A 24,830-nucleotide genomic window follows, 5' to 3' on the forward strand; every position below is an offset into this window, starting at 1 on the left:
GCAACCTGACAGTGGCTACACAGGGCAGGAAGGCTCCAGGTTTAATACAGTTTGTAGTGGACCGATTATTGTTGGCCTTTTGGGATAAAGCCAATGAATGCACAGTGGAAAAGACTGAGGATCATACTGGGGCCTTCATGGTATGGACAACTCAGTGTCAAACTGAAAGCTGACAGGACACCCACCACAGTCAAGGAGAAGGTTCTGAGAAGCTCTGGGGAATCCCCAGTTTTGGTGAGATTGATAATTCTTTCATCTCCCTACCTCTTGTGTTACAGATCGTTTCCTGATTGCTCAGGGTTGACTTGTAACTAACGCTGGGGAAGCCCAAGAGGACAGGAGTTGACCATGTTGCCCCTTGAGCCTGTTCAGATACTCAGTGAGATGTTGGATGATCTGTGACCTGACTCCAAATACCCGCCTTTGTTCCATATCACTTTCTACCTTTGGGTAAAAGAAACCTATCGATCTCGGCCTTAAAATTAACGATTGATCGGGAAGATACAACTTGTGAAAGGTCTGGCTCGAATTATTTTGACCAAGTCCCCAAGTCCCAGACTTGCCACCAGCAGAAATAGTTTCTTCTGATCTACCCTATCATTTCCCACTTAACTCCTTGAAATTGTGAATGAATCACTCCTTAACCTTCCAAATTCCAGGCAAAACTACCCTGATTTGTTTAATCTCTCCTTGTAGACGAACCCTTGGAGTCCAGGTATCATTCTAGCATAACTACACTGCACTCCCTCAAATGCCTATCTATCTTTCCTAAATTGTGGTGTTCACAACTGTACGCAGAGGTCTAATCTATAGCTTAAATATGACTTCTACCCATTTGTATTCTAGCTCTCGCGATATAAAGGGCAGTATTCTTTCTTTTGCACTTGCTGGATTGTCTTCACTTAACTTAGTCAGTTCCTTCAGCACTCCAAGGAAGGGCACTGGCGTGGGTGAGCCCTAGTCCATAGCTCCATGGTATGTTGGCAAAGGGCCACCTCACCGGTTGATCCCATGAGCACACACTCAATCCTGATCACCCCTGGCAGTATCAAGAAGAACTTCCTCAGCACAAGTGCAGAGTAAAGCTCATGTCTATTTTGCCCTCAAGCCATTAATTCCTCCACCTCCTAATACATTAAAACAATATTTACACTTCAGTGATTGTAAAGTGCTTTCCCTGAGGATGTGAAAGGTGCTATATAAATGCAGGGCTTTCTTTACATTAATATAATCTTTCCATTTTTCATCAGAAATGGTCACTTTTCAGAATTATGAGCGGTTCATGCCCAGATGCAGCCTGGGCTGACAAGTGACATTTGTACTGCACAAGTGCCAGGTAACGAGCATCTCCAACAAGAGTGAAGCTATCTGTTGTCTCTTGACATTCAATAGCATTACAATCACTGAGTACCCCACCATCAACATCCTGAGCGTTATCATTGACCAGAAACTGAACTGGAGTCACCACGTAAATACTGTGGCTACAAGAGCAAGTCAGAGGCCAGGAATTCTGCAGTGAGTAACTCACCCCCGACTCCCTAAAGCCTGACCACCATTTATGCCAAAGTTAATTTATTTGTCACAAGTAAGGCTTACATTAACACTGCAATGAAGTTACTGTGAAATTCCCCTGGTTGCCACACTCTGGCGCCTGTTTGGGTCAATGCGCCTAACCAGCATATCTTTCAGACTGTGGGAGGAAACCAGAGCACCCAAAGGAAACCCACACAGACACAGGGAGGATGTGCAAACTCCACTATGACAATGATTCAAGCCAGGAATTGAACCCAGGTCCGTGGTGCTGCGAGACAGCGCTACCGTGCCGTCCACGAGGTGCAAGGCACAAGTCAGGAGTGTGATGGAATAGCATCCATTTGCCTAGATGAGTGCAGCTCCAACAACACTTAAGAAGCTCAACACCATCCAGGACAAAGCAACTCGCTTGATTGGCACGCTGTCTACAAGCATCCAGTCCCTCTGATACTGATAAGCAGAGGTAGCAGTGCAGCAAATTACCAAGGCTCCTTAGACAGCATCTTTCAAACCCATGACCACTACCACCTAGAAGGACAAGAACAGCAGATCAATTGGTTCCATAGCTCAGTGGTTAGAGCACTAGCCTTATAAATCAGGGGTTGTGAGTTCAATTCTTGCTGGAGTCTGTAGTTAAAGTTTAGCTGATGGTATCAAGTAAACTGTATGAAGAATGTAGAGAGACTAGAAAGAGATACAGACTGTTTAGATGAGTGGGCAACAAGATGACAGATCACTTGTAATGTTGGAAAATGAATAAATATGGGTGGCACAGTGGTTAGCACTGCTGCCTCACAGCCCCAGGGACTTGAGTTCAATTTCAGCTTTGGGTGATTGTATGGTGTTTGCATGCCATCCCGGTGTCTGCATAGGGTTCTTTCGGGTGCCCAGGTTTCCTCCCACCGCCCAAAGATATGTGGATTAGGTTGATTGGCCAACTAAATTGCCCCTTAATGTCAGGGGGATTAGCAGGGTAAATTTGGGGGGCGGGGGGGGGGGTTATGGGAATAGGACCTGGGTGGGTTGTTGTTGGTACAGGCTGAATGCCACCTTCTGTACTGTAAGGATTCTATAATTCTAGGAGATGTGCGGGAACACCATCACCTACAAGTTCCCCTCCAAACCACACAATATCCCGACAAGGAACTAAATTGCTGCTCCTTCACTGTTGCTGGGTCAAAATCTTGGAAGTGCCTCCCTAACTGCATCATGGGTGTACCAACACCAATAAGCTCAGCATCACCTTTTCAGGAGCTATTGGGGATGGGCAATAAATGCTGGGCCACTCAAACCCATTTCACACAATCACCTTAAAGCTATCAAAAGGCACTTTATGTTTAGCACTTCAGCAGTATGGATGGTGAAGAAGCAATGTGCATATGCTGGTTCAGACCGTTGGGACGGCACAGTGGTCAACACTGCTGCTTCACAGCACCAGGGACCCAGGTTCAATTCTGACCTGGGGTGACTATCTGGGTGGAGTTTGCACATTCTCCCTGTGTCTGCATGGGCTCCCTCTGGGTGTTCCAGTTTTCTCTCACAGTCCATAGATGTGCAAGTTAGATTGATTGGCCATGCTAATTTAACCCCAGCATCAGGGTAAATATAAGGGGTTATGTGATAGGACCTGGGTAGGACTGTGGTCGGTGCAGACTCGATGGGCTGAATGGCCTCCTTCTGCACTGTAGGGATTCTGTAATTCCATGATCAATGCCAAGCTTAGCTAGAGGGGGCCTGAAAATGATCTAAGAATGAGAGCGATCACAACACTGACCATTGGCATTCTCTGAAAAGCACCAACCAAAAAAGCAGAAAGACTGGTGAGCTACATTGCCCAAAGTGTACAATATAAAAGTTTGAAGAGATCTGGTGAGGCAGTGCCTTGGATATTATATTCCGTCCTCATCACTGAAGCACAAGGTGAATAGTTTAGGATAAGAAGGACCACAGGACTAACTTTTAACATTCGAGTAATGAGGTTTGACAAAGATTTCCCCGCGTCGCTTCCATCCCACAGCCTTGACTTCACTGCAAATGAGCCAGAAACACTGGGCACAACTGTGCAAAATGTAGCTGCTCTGTTGGTCTGCCTGACAACTGTAACTGCAGTTTAAAGATGATTCATTGGCTGTGAAACAGCTCAAGGATGGGAAATATACTAAACAAGTGCAAGATGCTTCTTCCACAACATGTAGCACCATTGAGTAATTGAAGATGCTAAGTTGGAAAGCTGGTTTAGGAAGAGAGAAAATAAGTTATCGTAGAAAGAGAGGAGTGCACTGAGAGAGGAAGGGAGGAGCATCAGGTAGGTTTAGTAAAAATTTCAAAGGAAGGTAAATTGGTGTAAAGTTGCTAAACGGCCATGCAGCCAAGCATCTGATTAGATGGGGAAAGAGAATTGAGGCGAGGGGTGGGTGGAAACCAATTTCTTTTGTTCACAGAATGTGGATATTGCTGGTGAGGCCAGTATTTATTGTCCATCTGTAATTGCCTTTGAGAAGGTGGTGGTGAGCTGCCTTCTTGAACCACTGCAGTCCATGTGTTGTAGGTACGCCCACAGTGCTGTTAGGGAGGGAGTTACAAGATATTGGCCCAGTGACAGTGAACGAACAGCAATATCGTTCAAAGTCAGGATGGTGAGTAGCTTGGGGGGGAAACCTCAAGGTGGTGGTATTTCCATGCAGCTGCTGCTGACAGGTTTAGAAGGTACTGTTGAAGGAGCCTTGGTGAGTTGCTGGGGCACATCTTATATATGGTACACTCTGTGCCACTGTGCGTGGAGGGATTCTACATTCAAGGTTGTGAATGGAGTGCCAATCAAGCAAGCTACTATGTCTTGGATTATGTCACTCTTCTTGAGTGTTGCTGGAGCTATACTCATCCCATCAGGTGGAGAGTATTGCATCAAAATGCTGATTTATGCCTTGTAGATGATGAACAGAAAATGAGTTACTCACCGCAGACTTTGCAGTTTTTGACCTGCTTTTGTAGCCACGATATTTACGTGCCTTGTCCAATTCAGTTTCTAGTCAATGGTAACCTCCAGGATGTTGGTAGTGGGGGATTCAGCGATGGTAAAGCCATTAAATGTCAAGCGAGATAGTTAGATTCTCTCTTGTTGGAGATGGTCACTTGTGTGGCATGGCACGGTAGCACAGTGGTTAGCATTGCTGCTTCACAGCTCCAGGGACCTGGGTTCGATTCCCGGCTTGGGTCACTGTCTGTGTGGAGTTTGCACATTCTTCTCGCGTCTTCGTGGGTTTCCTCTAGGTGCTCCGGTTTCCTCCCACAGTCTAAAGATGTGCAGGTTGGGTTGATTGGCTATGCTAAATTGCCCCTTAGTGTCCTGGTATGCGTAGGTTGTAGGGATTAGTGGGTAAAATACAGGGGGATAGGGCCTTGGTGGGATTGTGGTCGGTGCAGACTCGATGGGCTGAATGGCCTCTTGCTGCAATGTAGGGTCCTACGATTCTATGAAATGTTACTTGTCACATAGCAGCCCAAGCCTGAATGTTGTCCAGGTCTTGCTGCACACACTGCTTCAATATCTGAGGCGTTGCAAAGGGTGCTGAACATTATGAAATCATAAATAAACATCCCCACTTCTGACCTTATGATGGAAGGAAGGCCATTGATGAAGCAGCTGAAGATGGTTGGGGCCTTGGACATTACTCTGAGGGACACCTGCAGCGATGATCTTGCACTGGAATGATTGACCTCCAGCCAACAACCAGAACCTTCCTCCTTTGAGATATTTGTGACTCCAACCAGAGTTATTCACCTGAGTTCTTTCTCCACTTCTGTCAGGGTTCCTTGATGCCACGCTTGGTCAAATGTTGCCTTTGGGCACTCACTCTCACCTCACCTCTTGAGTTCAGCTCCTTTGTCCATGGAGATGAAAGTATAAAGAGGTACGGAGGGAAAGGGATTTAGAAACAATGGCAATCTGAGGAAATAATGAGAGGAGCATATTTGGGGAGGAGAAGAGAGTCAAAGAGCCTGTGTCAGGGATAGACTCAAATGTTTCCAAAGGGTGAGAACCATCGCCTCTTAGTCCATTCTCGCTTTCTGTTTGAAATGAGGCATTTACTCTAATGATCTGTTAAGTGCAATCATGTAATAGCAGGATTAACCTCAAATATTCATTCTTCTTGGAAACCTTCTGCTGCACCTGAGAGTTTGGTATTCTCGGCGACTATCCCACTCTAACACTAACATGGCAGCCTGGATTACTGAGCGAACAGGGACTGGCTGTCCCAGCAAGCGCTTGGCTCAGTTCTCACTCTCCATCAATCTTGCTCAGGATTTCCTGATCAGCACAGGGTTTCCGCCATTTTACAAGAGCTCCTAAATCTGATCAGTTGAGGTGGATCTGACTTTTTGAACTGGAAAGCCCTCACAATCACCAGCAGCAGCCCCACATAAAGGAAAGAAGCATGTTCAAATTGCTTGCCAGCCTGCTAGTTTTACCTGTGACTCCAGACAGAAAGCTCCATTGCTTCCATTAAGGTATGAAAATGACACGACACAGGGGCTACTCATTAAACCATTACCAGGATCTGTGCTTTAGTAACTGTGCAGTCACACATGAATACATAACACCACTGTCCTGTCATTTCTACTTAGCTTAGCAGCTGTATGGAGTTGGTAACATAAGGCTGGAGCTCACTCACAAACAAATTCATACCTGGGCAATGAGCAATTTGTATTGCGATGATGAGGCTTCATTGAGCATATCTGAACTATCTGGTCCAACCTTAGAAAGATATATTGTTAGCTCACATAGACTGCAGGGAATCAGGCCATGGTCTGACAATGTTACAATGTAGACGTTTGTGTATGTGAGACAGCACTATGTGTATTATAAGCACGAAAACTGTGGCTGGAAATTTCCTGCCCTTCACATCTGCAGGATCTTCTGGTCCCGTTGATGTGAATGGAGATTTCGATGGATTGCCAGCTCCATTGTGGGGGAATCTGTTGCAAGGAGGAGGAACTGGAAAATCCTCACTGTATATGTGTGGGAGAGGAAGAGAGAGAGAGAGAGAGCAAAGTATTGAAAGTGTGTATGATCACTTGTGTGTTTGTGTGTATGTGTGGGGGAGAGATAGAGAGAGAGAGAGCACTGTGTATCTGACTACTTTTGTATGTGAGTGAGAGAGAGAGCACAGTATTAACTGTGTTCATGACCATGCGCTGTGTGTGTGTGTGTGTGTGTGTGTGTCTGTGTGCATGTGTATGCATGCACACATTTGTGTACTTGTGTGTTTATGTGTCTGAGGCGGCAATATTGTACTATATGTAATGTGTGAGCACCACATGTAGTTAATATGGAGCCACTTGTGACAGGTCAGCAGCACCAGGGCCTCCATGCTGGGAAACAGCAGTCAAATTAATTGCACCAGTACAGCAACATTTATTTGGCAGCAGGGATTTCCTGGTTTCCAACAGGCTACATTGTGCATGTGATTGTGCGAATTTGCTGTGTGTGTCTCAGGCTGTTAACCATAGGTTAGAACATCTGTGGGCTTTCTCCCATTCTCTGCTGTAAGATCAGTGAAAGATCAACAGAAACCCAGGGGAAAGGAGGTCACTGTGATTGCAGTGAGGGGCAAATTGAATGCTCTCACTGCAATCACAATACAGATTTTACTTTCCTAGCAGGGTGTGTAATGGGTGGAGGGTCCACATAGTTAGCTTTAGACCCCTGCTAAAACTTACCATGACCCCCAAAGGTAACCACTGTCTGCCAAAGATCCAGTAGCATATTAGAAAGGGTATCAGGAAATACCGTGATGAAAAAAGTGGTAATTAAATGGTCTTTTCTTACTGCCAACCTCCTCACAGGGTAAATGTAAGTAAAAGTTTTTTTGAATAAAATAATCACAACATTAACTGGGGTTCATTGAGTTAAAACGCAGTTACAGACTCTCCCACCACTGTCCCTTTATTCTTGTTGCCAGCTTGTTTTCCTCGAATAACCATATTGTGTAACTGACATTAATTAAACAGCTTCACAGCAGGGAAGTGTTTGTTAAACATTAGCAAGGTACAAATTACCAATTAACACTTCTGCATGCACTGTTGGCTGTTGCATATTCATTGTGCTTCACAGGGAAACTGTTCCAACTTTCAATGCTCTGGTACACAGAATATCGAGTCAAATCTTGTTACATTTTTAGGCTATCTCCGACTGGAGTCCTTTGTGATCCTCTTCACTATTAGCTCTCTACCTCCTCCAACATAATTCCCTTCATATTTTAATGTTTTTGAGATCATGTCTTCTCTGCCCAAGACCAAGTTATATCCACCTAGACACAGACTGTAAATTGACGCAGCACTAAGCGCTGGGGTTCACTTCCCAGCTCAAGCAAGACATACCGGTATTTATCCTAAATGTTCACTTCCGGCCACATTACAGCTTGTATGAACAATCGAATGAAGTTCCTTCATCTGCTACAGTACTTCATTTAAAAATGAACAAATTAAAGCTTTGTTAAAATAGCAGGTAAAATGATCCCATCAAATTCTATGTGTTACACTGTACAGTGCCATTCACTCTAGGTGACTCTCCTGTCTTCCATTAGGAGGGCATTACCCTAATGTATAAACTAATCAGTAATGACATGAATTGCTAGTTGTGCAGGACACCTCAATGAATGGTCACGGTCATCAATATCGGACACACTTCAGCCTTCATGGCTAACAAACACCATCAGCTTACCTTGGGAGCTCAGTAAAACTGAGGCCCCTTTGATCTGAATAGGAAAGAGCATGTCAAGAGTTTGAGTTTTTCAGGAGCTGCTGTCCTCCTTCTGCTCCAAGCAGAAACCATTCTGGAGGGGTGGGGTGGTGGGGTGGTGAGTGTTAGCTGATTCATATCAAATTGATTTCCAATCAGATGGTAGAGACAGGAACAATTACAACAGTTAAAAGACATTTGGACATGTATATTGATGGGAAAGCTTTAGGGGGATATGGGCCAAACGCAGGCAAATGGGACTAATTCAGTTTGGCAAACTTGGTCAGTATTGACTAATTGGGCCAAAGGGCTTGTTTCCGTGCCGTATATCTCCATGACTCTATTATCTTTTTCCATCCCCGGCTCCCAAGTTACCTTTTTTGCTATTTATTTCAGTCCCACTCTTGACTCAGATCATTTCCACTATTTCCGCTCAGTTACCTGCTCCAGCATTGACTCTTACTGGAGGAAAGCTCTGTGGGTGCCAGCTCTCCCAGTAATTTGTCCGAATGGTCATTCTTCATATGTTTGCTGGACAAAGAACCAGAGTGGTCATGACAGGTTGAATGAATCATAGAAACAATAGAAACTCCTCATAGAAGGAGGCCATTCAGCCCATCAAGCCTGCACTGACAGCCAGATCCTATCCCAATAATCTCACATATTTGCCCTGCTAATCTCTTGACACTAATGAGCAATTTAGCACTGACCATCTACCTAACCTGCACATCATTGGACTGTGGGAGAAAACTGGAGCACCCGGAGGAAACCATACAGACTGGGGAGAATTTGCAAACTCCACACAGTCAGTGACTCAAACCAGGAATCGAACCCAGGTTCCTGGCACTGTGAGGCAGCAGTGCTAACCACTGTACCAGAATGGTCTACTTCCGTGCTGTAACCTTCTTATGACTCTATAACATTTAATTGTAGAAGTGTTATGCTTGGACCAGATCCTGTTCTGAGCACCATTCGCACCTGCTTTGCAGCAGGAGTAGGAACAACCTGCAGTGGAAACATTGTCCTTGTCTAACCCAGAGGTGCTGAGGCTTAACATTACAGTCTGAGGACTGAGTCAACACAGACCTGGAATCTTCTGAACTCTTGTTTACTGAGGAATTTTCCTTTTAAAAATCGTCATTTCTCATTTTCTAAAGAAAATTTACCCAACCGGATCTCAAACAAGTCACATTTATTCACCCTGTTCTGAAAGCTTGCTGTTTAAAAGTTGGGATTTGATTATCTCCTATTGATTCTCCAATCCAACATCACCTTGCTGCATCTTTAAAAGTCTTCTTAGAATATCTCTTTGATCAGGAATTTCATTCTCTATCCTTGCTAATGTTACGCTGTTGTTTAAGAAGGGTGCCAGGCAAAAGGCAGGGAATTATAGGCCGGTTAGTTTAACGTCTGTTGTAGGTAAAATGTTAGAATCCGTCATCAAAGAGGAAATAGCGAGGCATCTTGAGGGGAATTGCTTGATACAGCAGATGCAGCACGGTTTCGTTAAGGGGAAGTCGTGTCTGACAAATTTACTGGAGTTCTATGAGGATGTGTCTAGGGCGGTGGATAGAGGAGAGCCGGTGGATGTGGTCTTTCTTGATTTTCAGAAGGCGTTTGACAAGGTACCTCACAAGAGGTTATTGCAGAAGGTAAGGGGGCATGGAGTTGGGGGTAGGGTGTTAGCGTGGATAGAGGATTGGTTGTCAAATAGGAGGCAGAGAGTGGGGGTTAATGGGTGCTATTCGGATTGGCGGTTGGTGACTAGTGGAGTGCCCCAGGGGTCGGTGCTGGGGCCTCAGCTATTTACCATTTATATAGATGATCTGGAGGAGGGAACCGAGTGTATGGTGTCGAAATTTGCTGATGACACCAAGATTGGTGGAACGGCAAATTGCACGGAGGGTGTGGAAAGTCTGCAGAAGGATCTAGATAGGCTGGGCGAATGGGCCAGGAACTGGCAAATGGAATTTAATGTTGGCAAGTGCGAGGTGGTCCACTTTGGTAGGAATAATGGTAGGAAAGACTATTACTTACGTGGCGAAAAACTGCAGCAGGCGACGGTGCAGAGGGACCTCGGGGTCCTTGTGCATGAGTCGCAAAAACCCAGCCTGCAGGTGCAGCAGGTGGTTAGGAAGGCGAATGGGATGCTGGCCTTCATAGCGAGGGGGATTGAATATAAAAGTAGGGAGGTCTTGCTGCGGCTGTATGGGGCATTGGTGAGGCCGCAGCTGGAGTACTGTGTGCAGTTTTGGTCGCCGTACTTACGCAAGGATATTTTGGCCTTGGAGGGAGTGCAGAGGAGGTTTACTAGGCTGATACCGGAGTTGAGGGGGTTGAGCTATGAGGAGAGGCTGAATAAACTAGGCTTGTACTCGTTAGAGTTTAGAAGAATGAGGGGAGATCTCATTGAGACATATAAGATGATGAATGGGATGGATAGGATAGAGGTGGAGAGACTCTTCCTGCTCAAAGGACAGTAGGACTAGGGGGCACAGCCTCAAGATAAAGGGGGGGCGGTTTAGAACGGAGTTGAGGAGGAACTTCTTCACTCAAAGGGTGGTGAATCTCTGGAATTCTCTGCCCGTTGAGGTGGTGGAGGCTGCCTCGCTAAATATTTTTAAGACGCGGGTTGATGGGTTTTTGATAAGCAAGGGGATTAAGGGTTATGGGGAGAGGGCGGGAATATGGAACTGAGCCACGACAGATCAGCCATGATCTTATTGAATGGCGGGGCAGGCTCGAAGGGCTAGATGGCCTACTCCTGCTCCTATTTCTTATGTTCTTATGTTCTTATGATTTCCCAGCATAGTTTGGTGTCTGTTTCCAATGAGTCTTGAGTAAAAGAGCTTCAGTGTTAAATGTATGATAACCAAACGATTAGAGGAGGCTATTTGATTCATCCTGCCTGTGCTGGCTCTTTGAAAAAGAATTGTAGAATAATTCCAGCACAGGAGGAGGACATTCTGCCCATCTAGTTAAGGCCTGCTCTCAGTTAATCCCATTCTCCTGTCCTTTCCCTATATCCCTAAACATATTTTTAATGTTCAGTTGCTTACTCAACTTATTTTTAAAAGACACAATTGAATCTGCTTCCACTACCTTTTCACTGCATTCCAGATCCTAACCACTTCCTGCATTAAAAAAAAAGTTTCTCATGTTGCATTTAACTTTTTTACCAAATGCCTGGAATTGGTGTCCCCTGGTTCTTCTATCAATGTGGAATAGTGTTTTTTCCATTCTGTCCGAACTCCTCATGATGTCTGAACTCCTTCATTGAAATGCTCTCCACCTTCTCTTCTCTAAGGAGAACATTCATTTTCTCCCATTTACCTTTATAACTGCACCTTCTCACATCTGGAACTATTCTGGTTTTACCAAACACCTGGGAGGGAGTTTTCCCATCCCAACTGCCACAGGAACCATAGTGGCCTGGGGCAGACCATGCAAAGGTCCATTGAGCTCAGGCGGGATTTTACGGTTTCAGGACGTGCAAGACTGTAAAATCCAGTCCTGTGTTCTCCAATTACCTATGTCCCTGCCATTGGAAACACTTTCTCTTCATTTACTCTGAAAAAAATCTCTCAAAATTCTGAGTGCCACTGTCATGCACTCCTTAACCTACTCTGCCACAGGAAGAACACTCCCCACTCACCTGATGAAGGAGGGAAGCCCCGAAAACTAGTGGCGTTTGCTACCAAATAAACCTGTTGGACTTTAACCTGGTGTTGTGAGACTTCTTACTGCGTTTACCCCAGTCCAACGCCGGCATCCCCACATCATGACAGGAAGAACAATCCAAAGTTCTCTCGTCTCTCCAAGTAACTCACGTTCTTCAATCCTGTTACTGTTGAACTCTGTGCCTTTCGTTCAACCGATAGCTACAATATAGAGCTAGACCACATTTTCTCCCTCAAAGGAATCTGTTGCTGAAAATGAGCAAGATTTGAGAATTGTGGACTGCTGTAAAATGCTGGAAAGGGGCAACTCAAATGAACTACTAACTTTGAAATAAATCATTAAATCCTGAAGTTAAAAGGGCAAGTTAAAAATATGCCTGTCACCTTCAGTCATCACAGGATGCTCTCAGATTTGCAGAGTTGCTTCATTAGATGCATCCTGCCTCTCAGTGACTCTCAAAGAATGGTTTTGAAATTATTGTACTGGGAATCATTTTCAGAGTAAGATAGACAGACAGAACTAGAGCAAATGAGCAGCAGAGTGTGAGAGGTAGCAATGGGGAGACAGGATGGCAGGGAATTAGAGAAAAGTGAGTGAGGTACAACAACAGGTGTTGAGAGGGAGAGCCGCTGGAAATAAAAACAAGGAAATAAGGCAAAAATACAGGGAGACAGGGACTGGGAGAGAATTAGAATGTGCAATGGTTAAACGTAGACTTGGACTTTGCAATTGGAATATAGTAATGGCAAGGCTATCAGTGTTCAGAATTATTATGGCGCAATGTTTGGCATCCACACATACATGGTTAAATGTGGAAATCTGAAATTTGCTATCTGATTTGACCTGCTTCTCCACAAGCCCTTCAGTGCAGATGGAGTCTATTCAGCCCATTGAGCCTGCACCTACAATAATCCCACCCAGGGCCTTTCCCTGTAACTCCACATATTTGCCCTGCTAATCCCCCTGATACTAAGGGGAAATTTAACCAATCCACTGAGCCCATACGCACATCATTAAGCCAACGCACAGAGAACCCCACCATTGTCCAGATTGGAAAAAGATGGGTCTCAGGTTCCTTTACCAATCAGTCGCTCTCCTATCATTACATTACCATTCCTTCATCAACTTGGGTGAAAATCCCAGACCCAATCAATAAAATCCAGAGAGTCCCTACAAAGTAGAAGGAGGCCATGTGGTTCATCAAGGCTGCACTGACCCTCTGAAGGTGTACCCTACCTAGACCTACTTCCCTGCCCTGACCCCGTAACCTGACATATTGATCATGGCCAATCCACCTGATCTGCACATCTTTGGACTGTGGGAGGAAACCAGAGCAGCCAGAGAAAGCCCATGCAGACATGGGGAAAAGATGCAAACGCCACAGACAGTCACCCAAGGCCAGAATTGAACCCAGGCTCCTGGTGCTGTGCGGCGACAGTGCTAACCACTGTAGCACACTGCTGCCCCACGAGACTGGGAGTACTTACACCACCACACTGACTGCAATGGTTTATGAAGGTGGTTCATCAGCTCCTTCTCAAGGACAAACACAAAGTGCACAATAAGTGCTAGCCTTGTCAATGATGGCCAACTCCTGGGAATTTTAAAAAGAAACCAAGTCCGGAGTTAATGTCGGGCTAGCAGGGTACACCTCTGTTTTCACTGCATCAGGAATGCAGAATTGCCGCACTGTTAGTGGTGTTATCTTTTGAATGAGATATTAAAACAAGACCCCGTCTGCCCTCTTACATCCATGCAAGAAATCTCACAGCACCATATTGTAGCAAGCAGGGGAATCCTCCCAGTGGCCTGGCCAACACTCATCTCTCAATCAATACCCAAACCAAATTACTTGCTCATTATCACATTGTTGCTTGTGGAAGCTTGTTGTGCACATTTCCTACATTACATTATCGAGTACACTTTAAAATAGGAACTCATCGTTTGCAAAGTACCCTGGGACATCCTGAGGTTGTGAAAGGTGCTATGTAAATGCAAAGTTCTTTTTTCTTTTACTATAGTGGTCACCATTCCCCTACATGTCACCCCTCTCTGATATTGGGCAGATACTCCCAGGCAGGATACTCTTGCCAGTGCCCAACTTAGGTAATGAAATGGAGCTGCCGGCGTTTGACTGGTGAAGGAGGAATGCTCCAAAAGCTTGTGATTCCAAATAAAACAGTTGGACTTTAACCTGGTGTTGTGAGTCTTCTTACTGTGCCAAGATAGATTAGAGGGTGGAAAATGAACTGAGTTCAGTCATGGGTATGTAAATCCACCTGTTCAATTTTCCTCCAAGTGCTCCCCTTTACAGAGAGCTTTTGAAAGGAAATCTTACCGCATCAACTCCCATTCCTTCAAACTGTCCCAATAATTCCTTTATCCTATATTCCAAAAGCTTTTAAGTCCATAGCTTGGCATTGAATTCCTAAATCGATTTACCTTGCCTACCTTTGGAACCTTGCTGGGGTGTCCAGCCCATGGACGTCAGTCTTTCACTTCAGCGACTCAATGTTTAGCCAAAAAGATACTTACTACTTACCCCTCACACTACTGCACAGTTCAAACACCAGCGTGAAGGCAAGGAGATACAACAAATCCATCCTCAGCTTACTGCCTCTTGACATCAACTGCTTTGTTCAAAGCTAGAAAAGAAATGAAGCAAAAGAAAAAGAATGAGTTGACTTGCCTTTCTCTAGAGTAGGTTTTCCATGAATTCCTCCAGCAGATCCCCTATGGGGTTCAGTGGGTGACAGCTCAGGTACTCAAACATCCACTATACAGACAAGAATCATGGACATCAGCACAGTGCCACTATAGTGCTCATTAGATAAGAAAATGAATGAATTCAGACACTTCGTCCAGGCCACATGCATTCTGACTTGGGAGTTATTACATTATTATGTGCAAAGGAGCATTACTAAGCATCATACAGAGCTATTTTACTCGATAATAGAGTAGGGTTAGGCTAGAAGAATTACAATGTAGAGATGCCAGCATTGGACTGGGATAAGCACAATAAGAAGTCTCACAACACCAGGTTAAAGTCCAACAGGTTTACTTGGTAGCACAAGCTTTCGGAGTGCTGTTCTTTCTTCAGGTGAGTGAAGAGTTGTGTTCACAAATAGGGCATAGATAGACACAGACTCAGTTTACAAGATAATGGTTGGAATGTAAGTCTTCACAGATAATCAAGTCTTTACAGGTACAGATAATGCGAGTGAAGAGAGGGTTAAGCATAGGTTAAAGAAGTATGAATTGTCTCCAGCCAGGACAGTTTGTTAGATTTTGCAAGTCCAGGCAAGTTATGGGGGTTACAGATAGTGTGACATGAACCTAAGAGCCCAGTTGAGGCCATCCTCATGTGTGCCGAACTTGTTATCAGTTTCTGCTCAGTGATTCTGTGTTGTCGTGTGTCGTGAAGGTCGCCTTGGAGAACACTTACCTGAAGATCAGAGGCTGAATGCCTTTGACTGCTGAAGTGTTCCCCGACAGGAAGAAAACACTCCTGCCTGGTGATTGTCGAGTGGTGTTCATTCATCCGCTGTCGTAGTGTCTGCACGGTCTCCCCAATGTACTATGCCTCAGGACATCCTTTCCTGCAGCGTATCAGGTAGACAACCTTGGCCGAGTCGCAAGAGTGTGTCCCGTGGATGGTGGATGGTGTTCTCATGTGAGATAATGGTCTCTGTGTTGATGATCTGACCGACACGTCTTGCAGAGGTTGCTGTGGCAGGGCCATGTGGTGTAATGGTCACTGTTCTCCTGAAGGCTGGGTAGTTTGCTGCTGACACTGGTCTGTTTGAGGTTGTGCAATTATTTGAAGGCAAGAAGTGGGGGTGTGGGGATGGCCTTGGCGAGATGTTCATCTTATCGATGACATGTTGAAGGCTCTGGAGAAGATGTTGTAGCTTCTCTGCTCCGGGGAAGTACTGGACGATGAAGGGTACTCTGTCCACCGTGTCCCGTGTTTGTCTTCTGTGGAGGTCTGTGTGGTTTTTCGCTGTGGCGCATCAGAACTGTTGCTCAGATGAGGAGGATTGCAACAGACACCTACAGATGCTGAAAGATGCCCTCATAAGAATGGGATATGGTGCTCGACCCATCAATCAACTCAGCCAATATTGTCTACCTGGTACTCTGCAGGAAAGGATGTCCCAAAGCATGGTACATTGGGGAGACCATACAGATGCTATGACAATGGATGAATGAACACCTCTCGACAATCACCAGGCAGGAGTGTTTTCTTCCTGTCGGGGAACACGTCAGCAGTCAAGAGCATTCAGCCTCTGACCTTCGGGTAAGCGTCCTCCAAGACGGCCTTCATGACACACAACCATGCAGAATCGCTGAGCAGAGACTAATAGCCAAGTTCTACATACATGAGGACTGCCTCAACCAGGAACTTGGGTTCATGTCACACTATCTGTAACCCCTATGACTTGCAAAATCTCACTAACTGTCTTGGCTGGAAACAATTCACACCTCTTTAACCTGTGTTTAACCTTCTCTCCACTCGCATTGTCTTTACCTGTAAAGACTTGATTACCTGTAAAGACTCGCATTATCTTGTAAATTGAGACTGTGTCCATACCCTGTTCGTGAATACAACATTCCATTCATCTGAAGTAGGAGGAACACTCCGACAGCTTGTGCTACCAAATAAACCTGTTGGACTTTAACCTGGTGTGGTGAGACTTCTTACTACAAGAATTAACACGATAATAGCACTATAACTGAAAGCAGTGATGCTGTATATAATGGTACTGTTTTTAATAGGTCTACTTTATGAGTCGATATTGTATATATAGGAAAATAGGGAGTAGCCCTAGAGGTTATTTCATTATTCAATGAGATATAATACATATTATTATGTATGATTCGAGTATCCATACTGGATATAATATAGAACTGCTTATTGTACATAAAAACTATATTACTTCATATAACACAGCAGTGTTACAGTATATAATGGTGCGGTATTCGTATACAAAATTCAGAGTAGTGTTACGATACATAGTAAACTGAACAGTTGCTGTAAATATCAGCACTATCTGTACAATACAGGGCAATATTATTGGAGAAGAGTTGTGTTCCTATATATAATAGAATGCTTCTATTAACAAGCAGTGTTATTGTAGACAACAAACTGTATACAATACATACAATTTATGTAGATAATAGAGCCATGTGACTCTACACAACACAGAGCTCTGCTATTGTATACATAAAATCTCTGTTACTGTAGAGCTGTGAAATTATGTAATGCCCAAAGCAACACTGCTGTATTTCATGTTGTATTTAATATTATCCCTGTGCATAAATTAAAGCTATGCTCCATAATGGGTATCCTGAGATGTAATGATAATTTTACAATTGTAAATTCTTTGTCATTCTTTACAGCGAGCGGTTTTACTACAACAGAGAGAGCAGTTTCTCTTTATATAATGTAAGGCTGTGCAACATTTTGTAAAATATTGTGTTGTTATATACAGTACACAAAACCATGCACCTATACAGAACATGATAATTGCACAGGGAGCACTGCTATAATATATAATATAGGGAGTGACGCAATATGCAGTATCCATAAGATATTTACTCAAAGTTTGGTCTCTTGCCTCCGACTCAGAAGGCTGTGGGTTCAAGGTCCCCTCCAGAGGCTTGAGTACAAAATCGCTGCTGACATTCCAGTGCAGTACTAGGGGAATGCACCACCATAAGAGGTGCTGTCTTTCAGATGAAATGCTAAATCGAGGCCTCGCTCGCCTTCTCAGCAGGACATAAAAGATCCTGCCGCACTATTCGAAGAGTAGGGAAGGTCTCTTACCGCACTGGGCAATATTTATTCCTCTAGTAACATCATGTAAACAGATTACCTGCTTTTCCACATTATCTCATTGGCATCTGTGGGATCTTGCTACAAACAAATTGGCTGCTGTATTTCCTATATTACAATTCTTCAAAACTGCTTAATTGGATATAAAACCCTTTGGGAAGACCCAAGATTGTGAAAACCACTCCATAAATGCAAGTTTTTTTTAATAGACGGCCTGGCTATCACAGATTTGTATTATTACTCTACATAAAGCACGAGGAATATTATACATAATACAAATAGCAACTATGATACAGAGCTGTATAACTACTGTGTATAACAAAGCAATATTCTATATATTACATATTGTAACACACTCACCTATATATATATATATCACAGAGCTGTGTTATTTATGTGATAAACACAACCCTGTCCTTTAAATGCAAGAGGAATAAAAATGTTCATAAAACATGGAGTGATTACATTTAATATCTTTTTACAGCAATAATACAGAAATTACTGTGGCATGATTATCTATCACAGAAGTGTTATAGAGAATAAAAGACTTGCATTTATGAAATGTACTTCATGACCTCAGGACATTTCCAAAGCTCTTTTGCTTCTTTTTAAAAAATATTTATAGTACAAAGACTGTTAAAACATGTCTATAATAGCAATAATACGTAATATCCAAAATGTTATTAGTTATAAAGCACTGCATTAAGTAGCAAAAATAGAATGTCGTGATATACTTTCTACCCACCACTGTAACCTTTTGATATGTTTCATGGCATTCTGTCACTCTTTAATATAACTATTTGCACACTTTTAGACATATGCCACAGCTTCACTCTTTAATATAACCATACCTACACTTAGATATATGCCACAACTTCACTCTTTAATATAACCATACCTGCACTTAGATATATGCCACAGTTCCACTCTTTAATATAGTCATAACCACGCTTTTAGATATATGCCACAGCTTCACTCTTTAATATAACCATACCTGCACTTAGATATATGCCACAGCTTCACTCTTTAATATAACCATAACCACACTTTTAGATATATGCCACAGCTTCACTCTTTAATGTAACCATACCCACACTTAAATATATGCCACAGCTTCACTCTTTAATATAATTACACCCACACTTCTAGATATATGCCACAACTTCACTCTATCTAGCATCTCCTACATTTCTGCCTGCAAGTGATATAAAACACAACAGTCTTTGTAGCATTCTGATAGACCTTAAAACTTAATTGCAAACCTCTGATGTACTGTTCACATTATCACTCGGTGGTACAGAGGTTAGCACTGCTGCCACACAGCGCCAGGGACCCGGGTTCGATTCCTGGCATGGGTTAGTGTCTGTGTGGAGTTTGCATGTTCTCCCCGTGTCTGCGTAGATTTCCTCCGGGTGCTCCAGTTTCCTCCCACAGTCCAAAAGATGTGCTGATTAGATGCATTAGCCGTCTCCCACTTTGTACCTGAACAGGCACTGGAGTGTGGTGACTAGGCGATTTTCACAGTAACTTCATTGCATTGTTAATGCAAGCCTACTTGTGACACTAATAAATAAACTTTAACTTAAACTCTCTAATATGCCCTACAATCTTCACAGTAATTTTCTTTCAAATTCTTCACAATCCTCACTTGTAATTCTCACATACCGTCCAACCCTCAGAGACAAATTCCTTATAGTTCATGTGTAACACTCTCTCATTTACTCCACACCCCTCAGTAGAACATTATCATACACTTCTCATAATAACACCTTCTCACATGCCCCACAGATATCAGTGTAACGCTCTCCAATAGGAACATTGTGCTTAAGAGTTCAGTTCTTCGAGCCTGCTTAATTCATTACAATCATGACTGATCTAGTTGTGGTCTTAAGTCCACTTTCTTGTCTGCTTCCCTTAATCCTCCACTCCCTTGTCTGTCAAAGTGTGTCTACCTCAGCCTTGAATCAAGGTCTCGGCTACTTTGTGGGGAAGAGAATTCCACTGGTTATTTTGAAAGAAATAATTTCTCCTCCTTTCTGCCTTATTCTTAAACTATATCCCCACAGATCTAGTCTGTCTCACAAGTGAAAACATTCCAATATCTACTTTATTAAGTCCCCTCAGGATCTTGTATTTCATATATTTGTATTTATTTACACATATATGAATTATCACTATACTGTATTAATAAATTATATAATATATTAGTTATTAACATATAATATACTCTCTTATACCATTGTAACATTCTCATACAACATTGACTTGTATTGGCATTCTCTCTATAGCTTATCCCTCATTGGCAAACTCTGAAAGGCAGCTTTATAGAAACTCTATTTCTCAGATTTCCAATATATTTTTCCAAATATTAATTCTGGTGCCTAACCAAACAGAGAGAAAAGAAAATAAAGTCTGGGCGGTTTTCTTTTACATTTGCTTTGAACAGCAAGAGCTAAAATGCAGAAATTAAAATTACAGCAAATTGTGGCTGCTGATATTAATGAAACCAAGAAACAAGCAGGGAGTGTTTTACAGCAGCATTTAAATTACTTTTTTAAAAAAATCACTTTGTAGGAATAGTAGCTTTTTGTTGCAGAGTTTCAATCTTTCCACTCCCAGGGCACTGAGTAAAGGACCCCCTTTATTCTCGATTGTACCCAGCTGCATTAGATTTATATTATCCAGGAGGTACCCAGGCGTTTACAAATGTTCACCTTAACTCCTGACATTCCCCGTGCTCCAAAGTTCCTTCTTTGTCACCTTCTTTACATCTTTCTCCCCCTCTCCTCCTTTCATTCATATTTCTCACTCCTTCTCCTTCTCATTCCTCACACCCTCATCCTCCTCCCCTTTCTGTCTCTGCCTACTTTCAGCGTCTCTCTACTTTCATCACCTTCTGTCTCATCCTCTTCTCGCTTTATCCTTGATGTTTTTTTGTCCCTCAATCTTCACTTCAATCCACCTCACTGTGCCTGTCTATGCATCTGTTTCTCTCACACTTCACACACACACGTTCTTAAAACAAACTGTGAGCACTCCAATTATACTTTCTCTTTCAAATAAAACGACTTACCCACAATGTCTGTAGCCACCAGATCAAACGATTTTCCATAAAACCTTTATCACAAATCAATCCATCGTTGTCCTGGTCCAGACAATGCTCCAGTACTAAAACAAATGTGGGGCGTTTGTAACTTTCAGTATGTTTATGATTTAGAAAATGGATGATTTATTTCCAGAATCTGTTGGTAGGTAAAGAGAGCGATTTAAATGTCACTGTAAGATCCCTTGGCGGCCACATACATCCCTAGAAAAGTCCGATAGAGTGTCCCAATTTGGAAGGTTTCGCTGGTATCAGTCATGACTGATATTCTTTTCTATATATACATGGAGTTCTGTCCCTGAGATTGCTGGCCGATGCTATTGCTCCGTGTCAGGTTGGCGGTACCGGACACACTGTTGGACCAGCCTCAAACTCCTCCAAACTTTCATAGCGGCTGGGAAACTTTTCACCAATCAAATTGCACCTCTGCTGCCTGCCGCCCTCTGCTGGAAGATCCGAGTCGCTGCCCGTGCACTCGGGGTTAATGAATAACACACTGGATAAGAGATCTAGCATCTCAACACATTCTCAGTGTCCAACCTTTCATAGAATCCGTGCAGTGCAGAAGGAGGCCATTCGAGCCTCCATCAACTCTCCCAGCATACCCAGGCCCTGTCCCCGTAACCTCCCACTTATGTATTCCGCTTAAACCTCCTAGCCTACACATCTTGGGACACCAAGGGACAGTTTAGCATGGCCAATCCATCTAATCTGCACATCTTTGGACTTTGAGAGGAAACCAGAGCACCCGGGGGAAACCCACGCAGAGATGGGGAGAACATGCAAACTTCATACAGTCACTCAAGGCTGGAATCGAAACTGGGTCCCTGGCACCATGAGGTAGCAGTGCTAACCACATGCCACTGTGTCATCCCAAAGATACTAACTGTCACTGAAGTTTCAAAGCATCCTGACTTTGTCAAACTGGCTTCTCATTTTTCATGGCCATGACCATAAACAACCATATTTAACCAAGGACAACATCACAACAGATGCCAAGCCTGCTCTCACTTAATGATTAAATAGGGGGTACTTTCCACAAGGTATTTGTGAGTAGCTGTTAGGGTGGGGATGGGGGGCAGTGGGGGGATTGGCAAGAGATCTGCACAATCTCCTCACTCACCTCCAGGTACTTTGAGGCTAATTCTAGTCTAATTCTTCAACAGTTTTTCAAAATTCTTCTTTATGGAATATGGGCATCACCGATTGCTCATCGCTAATTGCCCTTGAGTTGTGGGTCTGGAGTCACATGTAGGCCAGACCAGGTAAGGATGGCTGATTTCCTTCCCCAAAAGACATTAGTGAATCAGATGGATTTTTATGACAAGCATGTCATAATTGGACGTTAAATTCCAGATTTTTATTGAATTCAAATGTCACCATCTGCCATGGGAGTCAAACCTGGGCCTCCAAAGCATTGCTCTGGGTCTATGGATTATTAGTCCAGTGACAATTCCTCCAGGCTATTGCCTAGATGTCACGAATTATCTCAATGCGGGCTGAAAATTGAGCCCTGACCTTCTCACTGATCAGGCAATTTTTTTTGCATATTATCTGAAGGTATCCTCAATTCTGCCAAACTCTCTTGTGTTAGAAAGATTGGTTAAGATCTCAGGACCTATTCTCTGCAGAATCCCCACAACTGGAAGCAATGTCCCCTGATCAAGAAGGGAAACATCAGGTGGATCTCTGTTTCTGGAAGGTAAATGTTGGGTGAGCATGGGTTTGAGTTTGATTGTGGAATACTCACTATGGTTGAATGGCTCACTCATACTGGTTAGGAATGACCACTTGGTGAGAACTGGTGAAAAATACTGAGGCTAATGGAGTTCAAATTATTACAGCACACGATGGTTTAAGACCTTCAGAAAGGAAAGAAAATAAGATTTGTATTTAAAAGACACCCTTCTCAACAACAAGATGTCCCAAAATGCTTTTACTGTTAATTAATTACTATTGAAGAGCAGTCAATTGTAAGTAATGTGACAGCCAATTTTCACGCAGCAAACTCCCACAAATAGCAACGTATAACCAGATCATTTGTTTTTGCATTGACCAGGGCACCAAGGGTAACACTTTTTTTCAAGTTAGTGCCAAGGATCATTTGCATCTGCCCGGGCGGGCAGACGGGGCTTTGGTTTAAATTCTCATCTGTCTCAGCACTGTCTCACTGCTGCCCTGTAGTGGCAGCCTTGATTTTTGTGTTCGAGCCCAGCAGGGAAGGGGACAAAATAGAATGGAAAATGAGTGACTGACTTCAGTCCGACGAATCCCAGGTGTCCTGCCACTGAATAAATGGGTCTGTCACTTTCTGACCTTCCTCGTAACGCCTGGCTCTCGGCTGAACTGGTATAATATTGCAAAGGCTCAATAGTTTCTCCACGTCTGTGCTGAGCGCTTAGGTGTAGCTCACTGAATGGAATCAAATGCCTCTGAAATGTTGCGAATGCATTGGTATCATCTTGACGACCGATTTAATGGGTCTTGATAATGATATCATTTAAAGTATTAACTGTTCACCATTGCACCAGCGGGAGACACTCTGGTGCCTTCGGATATTTTTCCAAGTTAACGGCGCCAAATAAATGCAAACTGTTACGACTGCAGAGTGAGAGTGGAAATGCCCTTATTATTAGTTAGCTTATGAATTGATACAAGCACCCTTGTGTTTTCCTAGGCTTCAAGTTGTGGAAGAATAAACATTCTACCAGACTCTGCAACTTAAGCTGAAACCTATGAATCAGATTTATTAAAAGTAACAAGTCGACAGTAGCACAAAGTCAATACATCAGGTTACGTTTAATGATGGAATTTTTAACTTGCACCTCCTTAGATATACAAAGTACAGGTACACCATTATTTGACCTCTTAATAGGATCAAAAGTGGATCATAACATCAGCTGTATATGGGGCATCATCCACCAGTGGATTATAACTCGGGAGCTCACATACTCCTTGAAGCTCAGAATCCATCTTCAATGTGTATCTTTGATTGTTGAAGAATGCTTGTAAAATTAAAGCAATGTACCAATGGAGGGAAGGTAATGAAATCCTATGATCAGACTTTCAGGAGATAGGGAGGAAGTCATAGAGTAGGATCCAAAAAAATTACTCTCTGGATTACTTTCCGGTGCCACGTGCTAGCAAGATCGCACTCGGATGATCTGGAGGATAAATTTGTGGTTGGAGTCTTGGTTCTGGGGCATTGGGACCAGTTCCAGGTAGAGGAACCCATTCAAAAGAGATTGTCCAGCCTCACCAGGGTTGGGACCAATGGACTCATGTGGAAGTTTATTATTGTGGTTAAGGAGAGTTTAAATTAAATTGCAGGAGATGGGCGCCAGCATATTGAAATAGAAATGAGGAATGTGATGCATGAAGGATGAGAGGGTTGGAACAGTACTAGAGAAGGAAGTAATACCAAGTTAGACAGGAACAGACTAAGGAAGACTATAAGGAATAAAAAAAGATAGGTTTACAATGCATGTTAAGTGTTGCGAATTAGATTGGTGAGCTACAAGCATAATAGCTATGTGAGAATATGATATTTTGGCAATAAAAGAAACATGGCTTATTACAACTCAATATTCATAGATACAAAGTGTTCAAAAGAGGTAGCAAAGGGAAAAAAGGGAGGTGAATGATAATATGAATTAGGGAAGAGATTGTGTTGGAAAGAGAGGATGACCTTGAGGGCACCATGATAGGTTGGTTCAGTTAGAGTTGAGAAACAAAAAGGTATGATCATGCTTCTGTGGTACTCTATAGGCCTCCAAATAGCGAGAGAAAGATGGAGAAGGAAATCACAGAGATGTGCAAAGATCATGGAATGGTCATACTGGGGGACTTTAATTACTGAAATATTGGAATGATGTTAGAGTAAAGAGAAAGGAGAGGAAGGAATTTCTGAAACGTGTTAAGAATGTTCTTGC

The 24,830-nt window shown here is 43.2% G+C and overlaps 1 protein-coding gene across 2 annotated transcripts in view; it reads right to left on the bottom strand.

Annotated features, from left to right (window-relative positions):
• Positions 1–21,242, bottom strand: part of LOC145351941 (fibroblast growth factor receptor-like 1) — a 134,502-nt gene extending 113,260 nt beyond the window's left edge. The window contains exons 1-2 of one of the 2 annotated variants that reach the window (XM_080201748.1): positions 20,869–21,242; positions 14,499–14,601 (exon numbers count right to left, since the gene is read on the bottom strand). In XM_080201748.1, the coding sequence (XP_080057874.1) occupies positions 14,499–14,583 (85 nt within the window). In that variant the 5' untranslated portion in view covers positions 14,584–14,601; positions 20,869–21,242. Of the gene's footprint in view, positions 1–14,491; positions 14,602–20,868 lie in introns of those variants that run through there. The other variant, XM_080201749.1, reaches the window with a different exon arrangement.
• Positions 21,243–24,830: the final 3,588 nt, after the last annotated feature.

This window comes from Carcharhinus amblyrhynchos, chromosome 13 (assembly GCF_965287045.1).
Source record: "Carcharhinus amblyrhynchos chromosome 13, sCarAmb.v2.hapA, whole genome shotgun sequence".
In the NCBI taxonomy this organism is placed as follows: domain Eukaryota; kingdom Metazoa; phylum Chordata; class Chondrichthyes; order Carcharhiniformes; family Carcharhinidae; genus Carcharhinus; species Carcharhinus amblyrhynchos.